Source organism: Ictalurus punctatus, chromosome 9 (assembly GCF_001660625.3).
Source record: "Ictalurus punctatus breed USDA103 chromosome 9, Coco_2.0, whole genome shotgun sequence".
Taxonomy (NCBI): domain Eukaryota; kingdom Metazoa; phylum Chordata; class Actinopteri; order Siluriformes; family Ictaluridae; genus Ictalurus; species Ictalurus punctatus.
This window is the reverse complement of record NC_030424.2, coordinates 30,901,512-30,911,730: the sequence shown is the minus strand read 5'-3', so window position 1 is coordinate 30,911,730 and position 10,219 is coordinate 30,901,512. Positions and strand designations below refer to the sequence as shown.

Sequence of the window (10,219 nt, the reverse complement as noted above, 5' to 3'; positions counted from 1 at the left end):
TTATGAAAACACAATACTGTGTAAAAGTCTGCATAGAGAAAAGATGCCTTCAAAAATAATAAAATTAAATGTTTCCACATTAAAAAAATACTATAAAGAGCAGTAAACAGTAATAAATGAAACAAAGTCAAAATAGTGTCAAATAAGAAAAATAATAAAAGAGTAGTCTCAGGAATAGTGTGTGCAGTTTTATAAGGATCTATAATGAACTGTAAGTTTTATTGAGCATCGTGCAGAACCAGCCACGGTTCTTCTGGAGACTGTCACACTCGCTTCTTATTTACACAGCAAAAATACCCCCGCTGCTTTCTTTACTGACATGCAAACATTTTTCTGTAACATTTCATTTTGTGATAGAAAACTAACCAATGGTTAGAAATCTAAAAAAAAAAAAAATTGTACCGCAGAAATCCATCCATCCATTTTATCCTACACAGGGTCACGGGTAACCAGGGATCTCGGGTCACCAGGCGGAGGACACTCTGGACACGGTGCAAACCCGTCGCAGGGCACAATCACACACCCATTCACACACTACGGACAATTTAGAGATGCCAATCAGCCTTCAAGGCATGTCTTTGGATTAGGGGAGGAAACCGGAGCACCCGGAGGAAACCAACAAAGCACAGGGAGAACATGCAACTCCACGCATACAGGGCAGAGGCGGGAATCAAACCCAGAACCCCAGAGGTGCGAGGCACACGTGCTAACCCCTAATAAAAATCCATAACAAAGTTTGTATTTGTACTAAAAAAATTAGCATAACCTAAGACTTTTTTTTTTTTTTTTTTTTTACAAACTGGACACATCAGCAAAGATTCAATCTTATTGAACGTCTAATAATCCATTTACATCAAAGTTTACAGACATTTGGCAGACGCCCCTTTATCCAGAGCGACTTACATTTATCTCATTTATACAACTGAGCAGTTGAGGGTTAAGGGCCTCGCTCCAAGGTCCAGGAGTGGTACCTTGGCAGTGCTGGGGCTTGACCTCCTGACCTTCTGATCAGTAAGACAGAGCCTTTAACCACTGGCCCACATTCTATACTATTGTGTGCTTCCAACTTTGTGGAAGAAACACATATGGGTGTAATGGTCAGGGGTGCACATACTTTTGGCCATACAGCGTATGTGATTACTTCATTAGGGAAGGTAAAATAAAACACACCTCCATGCATGCTTGAAGAAATACAGATATGACTACGTGAATCATTATGACTGAAACAGCAGCAGTGTGAAGGTGGACAGATGCAGCTTGGAGATTTACTCTGATGGTACACGTTGACAGATGCAGGTTAGAGATATAGTTATACTGTGTACAGCAGTACAGTTACTTGAGCATGGCGTGTGAGTTACACTGAGACTCTCGTTACACTGCAGGAGATCCAGAGCTCTCAGCGTAACCGCTCGTTTGTCACACTCTCCTCAATGCTCTTGCTAAAACTCTGACACAAATGGGGCAACGCGATCGCCAGCTCACTTCCCCGCTGCTGAAATATTCAACACCATCAAACATGCACGAGTCAATCCGGCTAGTTCATGTCATGCGATTCACTTCAAGTGCTCATCAAACTGCTCCTGGCACCTGACCGGGGACTGTTTACACAGCTTACAGCCACCACTTCATATTTAATAACATAATAATGAAGTCAAGTTTATTTTATATCACCATATTACCTCAACTGTCCCAGAATAAGAATTATTATTACTACAAGCTAATATTCATTAAATCAGTCTTATCGATACATTGTACGGCATTTAATAGCGCGTCAATATAAAGACATAACCTGAAATATATTGAGATATATTCGATATAAAGTTGAAATACTGATGTATCGTGAAATAATTGGTTATTAAGATATGATGACATCTTGAAATAACAATATATCAAGTCATTATAGTGAAGACAGGCTTAGGTAAATAAACTGCACCCTGCTACACTGAAAAAATTGTTCAGGAATGGTTTGAGGGACACGACGAAGAGTTCGAGGTGTTGACTCGGCCTCCAAATTCCACAGATCTCAATCCGATCGAGCGTCTGTGGGACGTTCTGGACAAACAAGTCCGATCCATGGAAGTCCGACCTCACAACTTACAGAACTTAAAGGATCTGCTGCTAAGGTCTTGGTGCCAGATACCACAGCACACCTTCAGAGGTCTTGTGGAGTCCATGTCTCGACGGGTCAGAGCTGTTTTGGTGGTACAAAGGGGACCTACACAATATTATGCAGGTGGTTTTAACGTTATGGCTGATTTGTGTATGTAATAAACTCCATTCTTCTGTGAAGGCTTTCCACTAGATTTGGGGGCATGGCTTGTGGGGATTTTGGGGTGTGGCTGTGGGGATTTGTGTTCATTCAGCTACAAGAGTGTTAGTGAGGTTGAGGTCGAGGTGCTGATGTTGATGTGAGGAGACCCCAGTTCCAGTTCATCCCAAAGGTGATGAGTCAGTGGGGTTGAGGTCAGGTCTCTGTGCAGGACACTCGGGTTCTTCTACCTTCTTCCAACCTTCGCACACCATGTCTTCATGGAGCTGGCACTTTTTGTGCACTTTGTGTCATGCTGGAAGTGTTTGGGTTTCTTAGTTCCAGTGAAGGGAAATTGTAATGCTACAGCGTACAAAGACGTTCTATATAGTTTCTAACTTTGTTGTAACAGTGTTGGGGAAGAAACACATATGGGTGTGATGGTCAGGGGTGCACATACTTTTGACCACATAGTGTAGCAGGGCAAAATGTCATCTATGGTTGTCTGTAGAGATTGCATTAAACTAGTGGAATGAGGTGCGTTGGAACGAAAGCCTGCATGATTGAAGACATGACCACTGCTTTAACGTAACATAGGAACCAAATGTTAGAAGGAACAGAATAGCCGGAAGATATTTAGCGATGCACTCGCCTTCGGCACTGGGAAGAGTTCCCTTTTGTTTTGGGTCAGCTCGGGTTCATGTTTTAGCTTAGATAGCAGGGCTGTGCGATTTCTCAGACACCCAACGAGACGGTTATTGTTTTCTAACGAACACCAGGAGCGGATTTACACAGCTGCGAGTGTTATAAAAGAACGTTTTATTAGCTAGTTCTTTAGCTAGCTAGGATTAGCATCACCAGGGATGGGGAGATATTTAGATATTTACACGGATATCTGATTGAATTAATCCCTCGCGGATTGAGTGTGTATTTTCTGTTCTGTTTCACCGAGACTCGGCTGTCTGAACGGGTAAGTAAAAACTAAATTAAACCACACACCACCGCTAATTAACTGACTAGCTAGATGCTATTTAACGTCTTAGTTCCCCCTCCCACCCCATCCACAATCCGGCAAACCACGCCCACCTCCTGCTTTGGTTGGATAGGTTGACTGTTGGATAGCTTGACGTATCTGTTAGCCAATCCTAGCGCAGTAGATGGAACAATACAGCCAATCCTAGCGCGAAGGGGCGGAGTTTGTGTAGGAACACGGTAGGGAACATACAGTAACTAAATAAACTGATTCTGCATCATAGCAACACCAGCTTAGGCCTGATTTATAACCGAGCTTGCGGATCTGAGCTAGAAATAAGTGTGTGTATGTGTAAATCATTTAATTATGGAATAATTGTAATTAAAACATCATTTAATTATCTTTTAAGTAACGACGTGTTAACATTGACTACTGTCGTAAAACTGTCGCACGTTTACCGTCATTCACACACCGATATGTTTTTCTTTCTCACTTCCATCGCTTTCTCTTTCTTTCTGCCTTTCTTACATTTTTTTCTTTAGGCCTATATTTTTTCTTTCTGTCCAATTTGATGCTTGACAGTAATTTACTGCTTATTTTATTAGTGAATTTGTTTTTGTGCTTTAATTAGTGTAAACAGTAAGCACTGTGACGTTTTATGTAAACAAAAAGTTATTAACAGCTTCTGTGATAACTGTATGTGTGTGTGTGTGTGCGTGTGTACACACAGGAACCGGTCCTGATCTTCCCAATGGGCGAGGAGAAGCCGGAGACGCTGGATTTCGTGAAGGACTTTCAGGAGTATCTCAGCCAACAAACCCAACATGTGAATATGATCTCAGGCTCCGTCAGCGGTGTGAAAGACACTGAGGACGTCCCGACAGGTCTCTCTCTCGTTCTCTCTCTCGCTCTCTCTCTCTCTCTCTCTCACACACACACACACACGCACATACTTAACGCACTAAACACACCAAACACCTGAGTTCACACAGAAGGTGTTGATTAATTTTGTAGAACAGCGGCTCTGACAGTAGCGCAGCTGCAAAGCACAGGTTCATATTAATGCTCTCATTCTAATACATTAGCATTACTATAGCAACGATTTTTCACCATTTTCAGGACAGAGGAGTTTATGTTTAGTTTTTGTTTTTGGTCATATTAATTGCAATTTGTGTTTGTGTCCTCATTGGGCCAGATCTGGGACATAATGGCCTGGACCATCCACCAGTGGACATTTCTCTGGAGGACGGGTCCAACATGCTGGTGGACGGTTTCGAGAGGACGTACGACGGGAAGCTGAAGTGTCGTTACTGTAACTACGCCACCAGAGGAACGGCGCGGCTCATAGAGCACATCCGCATCCACACGGGTAACCGCCAGTGGGATTAAACGTGAATATGCAGATTAGGATCCGCTTCCACGTCCTCCTGATATCCCTGATATCCTAACATTAGCTGACCTAGCTAGCTGATTTGCTAACAGCTAGCAGTCTAGTCAGTCAAACCTGTCAGAATGTAACGTTACCATGACAACCACTGTCCATCCAGCACTAACGTTTGCTAGGATACCTGTATAGTTTAGCAACTCATATGTACTGTTGCTGAAAGTCTAGAGGTACAACGTTGTCATGCTTAAATAATTTGCATGTCAGACACAATTGTTTAAAAGCCATTGAGCCTGTAATTTTGTGACATCACAATCTGAGCTCATACATAGCCCTGCCCATTGTAACAATGAAGGAATTTTTTTAAAAGAGATATTGTTTGATTTTAGTTTTATAAGTTCTCTCTCTCTCTCTCTCTCTCTCTCTCTGTCTCTCTCTCTGTCTCTCTCAGGTGAAAAGCCTCACCGTTGTCATCTTTGTCCTTTTGCCTCGGCCTATGAGCGCCACCTGGAGGCCCACATGCGCTCTCACACTGGCGAGAAACCGTATAAATGCGAGCTGTGCGCGTTCCGCTGCAGCGACCGCAGCAACCTCTCGCACCACCGCCGCCGACGCCACAAAATCCTCCCCATCAAGGGCACCCGCTCAGCCCCTCCTTCCCACCGCCGTACAATCTCAGCGCTCTCCAAACGGGGCGGGGCTTTCGCGTACGGCCGCCGCATCCTTGTCGACCTAGGCCTGCACAGGAAAAACGACACGGATGACAGCGGTGGCGCTAATGACGAGAGTCGTGACCTGCACAGTCCCTACGTCAGCATGGCCACGAAAGACGCAGAGAAAACGAACGATTTGGAACACAACCCGCTCAATCAGCTCTCCGCTTTGGCAGGGCAACTTTCCAGCCTCCCTTCGGAGACGCCGGCTTCCCCCGGCGCGGACTCCCTACCCGAAGAAAAACCCTCTTTTCTCATACAACCTTCGGCTGCCATTTCCAGCAACGTCTCCTGTCCCATCGTGACGCTCACATCGACGCCGGACATTCGGGATGCGGCCCACGGGGGGCAGTGCAGCGACCGGACGAGCACGCCAAGTAACAGTGGCACTAACAGTCAGCCAGGAACGCCGAACCCGAGCCACGAGCCGCAGCTGCTCCAGCACTGCCCCCACTGCCACATCTACTTCCCCGATAACGTCCTCTACACCATTCACATGGGTTGCCATGGCTACGAAAACCCTTTCCAGTGTAACATTTGCGGCCACAGGTGCAGGAACAGGTACGACTTTGCCTGCCACTTTGCACGAGGACAGCACAAACAGTAAATCTCTGGAACTCTGACGAGTCCGGGCGTTTTTCCATTCAGCGTTACTGTAGGATTTCGTAGTCATGTACAGATATGGGAAATGAGACACATTCAGTGAAGGACACACCGATGACTCTCATTCCATATATGCTAAAAAAATAACAAAAAACAAAACATGGCAGCTGGTCATTCCACTTCCGGGATGAAGCAGCACGGTCCAATCAGACGATCGGAAACAGGAAGTGTGTGCTCAGAATGTTTTCACGGGACCAGTGTGGATGGCATGTCAGTTTTTCCACCATGACTTCGTACGTATTGACTGAAATCGCTCACGTGATCACGTACGTTACTGCAGAACGTCTCTTACTGATGTACCCACCACTGGGTTTCACTTTAAAATCCATGTTTTGGTTTGAACTGCAGTCACGAAGTATGCAGGATTGTGTTTTGTAAAAAAACAAACAAACCCTAAACACTTCACTAGAGGGCAGGACACGCACGGAGGATCAGGATGGGACCGGCTGGGGTACCACTTCCTGTTTTCTCCTCCACTCACGATGCTAGTATGTAGGATACCAAGAAGGAGCGCAGATCAGAATAGAAAAAAAACACATGCTAAGTAATTTATATCTCGTTTTTTTTCTCCTATTTTATCCTCTTTGTAAGAAGTTCAAGATGTGAAATTTTTATGTACTTTGTGTAGATTTTTGTGGATTTTTTTTTTTTTTTATCAGGCAGCTACTGAACACCCACGCCTCCCTGATCTAGCTCACGATGTGAACTATGATTATAAGTATTGAATACAGGGTGCATGATATTGTTACGGAGCTTCTGAGGGTTGCAGATGATGGTAGTGAAGGACGGTATGGTGATGACATCGTATGCTGTGATTGAAAAGTTGAGGTATTTATCGTGGTATGAAAGTAAATCGGCACACGGCTAGTATTGTACGGACGAATGAAGTTGTGTTCAGCTGTAAAACCCAAAAGTTTTTATTTTTGTTAAAGCGACGGTTCAACAAAATGTCCGCAAATGTCCACGGTGTCTGCTTTTACCAAAGATGTAGTCGATCATTTGCTGGGAAGTGGTGGCTCAGTGGTTACTGCACTTGGTTATCGATTAGAATGTTGGGAGATCAAATCCCAACACTACTACGCTTCCATTGTTGGTTCTCGAACAAGACCGTTCACTCTCAACTGCCCAGTTGTATCCCTTCCCAAATATAAGGCACTTTGATGTCTGAAGTTTAAAGTCGTTCTTTTTTGCACCGGCTCCAGCTAGCCAACATGTAACAGAACCTTATAGACTCCAGTTTATCATGGTGCGCTAAATGTACGTGTCTGAATTATCAAACCGTGGCGTCGCCTTCATCTTCTTGCTGATTGCTGATGTGGTTTCTTCCACCAGCTTGAGGGATTTTCTGAAAGTCCTCCACCAGCCTCCTGTACTCTGTATTCTGCATGGTTTCCACTGTGGGTGCACCCTGCGATGGAGTAGGCACCAGAGAGTTCTGCAAACTGGTGGTGCTCTGGAAGTCTGGAGAAGTGAGACGATGGTTCCCCATGGGGATTGCCAGCACTCCTGACACACGCTACCACTTCTGTAGCCTTACAAATGGCTGCCTAGATGGTTCACAATGCATCTCCCCTGTCAGGAAAGCAGGATACTGTTGAAGGTACTGGAGAAACCAAAGAGCACGATCCTGACAGCCTTCTTAATACACCAAAAAAATCTACAACCAGTTCTTTTGTCTTGTATTTGGTGAGCTGGAGGTGCTTTTCCTTACACCACAAGAGTACGTTGTACTCTGACTTGTCTCCATCACTGGAGGAACCCCGGTGTTGCTCTAAACTGCCTCTGACACACACTTCTTGTGCCTCACAAAATGTGGCCTGTTGGTCTGATGGTTTGCAATCCTGGAGACTGTAGGGACATCAAGTTTGTTCCTCAGTCTGAGAGGCAGAATGGTGTTGAAGACAATAGAGGACTCTTAGACAAGGTCTCCTTAACATACCAAAAATCCAGGACCAGTTCTGTTATCTTGCTGTTGATGAGCTGCAGGTGCTTTTTCCTGCACCACAAGACCTCCACCAACCTTCTGTAAATTGCTGCTTATCACTGAATAATTCTGTTGCCTCAAAAATGGTGGTCTGATGGTTTGCACTACAAGATTCCGTAGGGGAATCAAATTTGTTCCCCAGTTGGAGAGGCAGGAGGTGATATCAGAGAACATGATCCTAATAAATGGTTAACTTTTATTATATAACAAACTTATATAGCACCTTTTAACCTTAGCGGCTCTACAAAGCACTTTACGCTGTTTCTCATTCACACACACACTCGCACGCAAGGCGCTGGCCTGCCATCGGGCGCAACTTCAGCTTGCGCAAGGACAATTTGGCATGTGGGCCAGGGATCAATCCGCCAACCCTGTGATTAGTGGACAACACGCTCTACCACCTGAGCCACAGCCGCCCATAATAGTGGCTCATTAAGGCATGTAGGTCATCCTCCATCTGTAACTGTAGAAGGTCAGTCAGTACAAGGTCCTTCACAAAGTCCTTACAATCCACTACCACTTCCTTTGTCTTGCTTTTCCCTGCACAACAAGATCTCCACCAGCCTCCTGTTCCCTGCACCCTGACTTGTCTCCATTGGGGATACACGCTACCATGGAGGATCCATCAGAGATCTTCTGCAGGTACAAAATGGTATGGTTCTGGAAGTCAGGATGATTGCCTGTCCTGCCTGCTGCCACCCTTAGCACGTAGTTCTGGTGCTTCACATACGGTGGCCAGTTGGTCAGATAGTCTATGATCCAGGTCACTGTAGGGGTATCGAGTTTGTTCCCCAGTCAGAGGTGGCAGAAATCACAGAACATAGTCCTGACAGTGGGTCTGTAGAGCGTGTAGATCAGATCATTCACCACACCCATGTGGGCCAAACTGTACGAGGTCCTGATGACCCAGGAACAAAGGTTCTGAGGACAAGCACCTCAAAGATCTTCATTCTTAATTAATTAAGTTATTAATCTTTTTGCAGTTAGTGGACAATGTCTGCGTGTTAGCTACATTATCCTGGACGCAAATTTGTCATCAAACATGTCTTGGCTGATCATCTACATCTTGAAAGGACACTGTGGACATTTAAATTTTTTAATTTTTTAAACTATTTTATATTTGCGACAGTCTGCTTAGGGGTTTAACTTTAGCTTGCGTTTAATCTGTGCTAGATTTAGGTAAATGGTGCCTGAAATAATTTCATATACCATTTTGATTTGACACAATTTTTTTTAGGTGGAGTGTGGCCTTCCTGCTGATTCTGTAGATTTAGAAGCAATTATGACAAGTCTTAAAAACCCAGAGGTTAAGTGAACAATTAATAGGTGTTTATTTTTATTATTATTATTATTATTATTATTATTATTATTAACAAACAGCATACTTTGGAGACACTCACCATTCATTCATCATTACTGTCCTGGTGGTTCTGCGAAACATTTCATCACAGGTCATCGTCTCCACCCACAGAAGAATCAAATTGGGGTGCAAGCTGAAATCCAGTTTGGTTTCTAATGCGCCCTTGTCCACTTCTGATCAGTTTAGTCCTCTTGGATACAGTTGCAATAATAAAACACTGAGTGTTGGGTTTTGGCTAAACGACCCAGTGGTGTCCAGTTTTGTAACATAACTGTATGCTAACTATGTATTGATGGTTTCCATAGAAACAACCTCCTCCCTCTGGCCAATTTTACATGTGGAACTAAGGTGTCATTAGCTGCAAGTCAGATGTGCGTATTCATCTTCAGTCTGTATCGTTACCTCAGAAACTAAGCTCCGCCCCCTGAGATGAAGTGTTGGTCAACTGGCCAATCAGGATAGAGAGTTCAGAATGCTGGGACTCAACCCCAAGGTTTTACTTTCCACCCAGAGCTAACGGTGCAACCTAACCGCCATCACTTACTACTTTAAGCGCTGGTCATTGCTAACACGTACACAGTCACCTCAAACAATGTACCTTCTGTGTGTGTCTCTCTCTCTCGCACTCTCTCTCTCTCTCTCGCACTCTCTCTGATGTGCCATGCTGTAAATGTTACCTGTAATGTTTGTGGTGCTCTACATAACACATCACACTTCATTTTATTTCATATGAAACCTCTAATCTGAACGAGGATGTATTGAAACTGCTCTTCTGGTGACATTGGTGTTAAATGTTAATAAATTAAAATGGTGTCCCCGTGTTCTGCAGTTATTGCTGACTTTAACAGGTAAGTAATGATTTCTTTCCACACCCTAACACACACACACACACAC

The 10,219-nt window shown here is 44.3% G+C and overlaps 1 protein-coding gene across 2 annotated transcripts; it reads left to right on the top strand.

Moving 5' to 3' along the window:
* Window positions 1-2,783: 2,783 nt before the first annotated feature.
* On the top strand, window positions 2,784-10,146 carry ikzf5 (IKAROS family zinc finger 5). Of its 2 annotated transcripts, none has more exons than XM_017475710.3 (4): window positions 2,784-3,218; window positions 3,952-4,105; window positions 4,417-4,590; window positions 5,057-10,146. In XM_017475710.3, exons 2-4 carry the CDS (start codon window positions 3,973-3,975, stop codon window positions 5,923-5,925), a joined length of 1,176 nt encoding a protein of 391 aa, XP_017331199.1. In that variant the 5' UTR covers window positions 2,784-3,218; window positions 3,952-3,972; the 3' UTR covers window positions 5,926-10,146. The 2 variants fall into 2 exon arrangements, with proteins under 2 accessions (XP_017331199.1, XP_017331200.1); XM_017475711.3 differs by lacking the exon at window positions 2,784-3,218 and adding an exon at window positions 3,250-3,566.
* The last annotated feature ends 73 nt before the right edge of the window (window positions 10,147-10,219 follow it).

Coding starts and splice junctions, on each gene's coding strand:
- ikzf5 (XM_017475710.3), top strand. CDS start 3,973: ATGGGCGAGGAGAAGCCGGAGACGCTGGATTTCGTGAAGGACTTTCAG. Junction 4,106..4,416: donor CACTGAGGACGTCCCGACAG/GTCTCTCTCTCG, acceptor TCATTGGGCCAG/ATCTGGGACATAATGGCCTG. Junction 4,591..5,056: donor GCACATCCGCATCCACACGG/GTAACCGCCAGT, acceptor TGTCTCTCTCAG/GTGAAAAGCCTCACCGTTGT.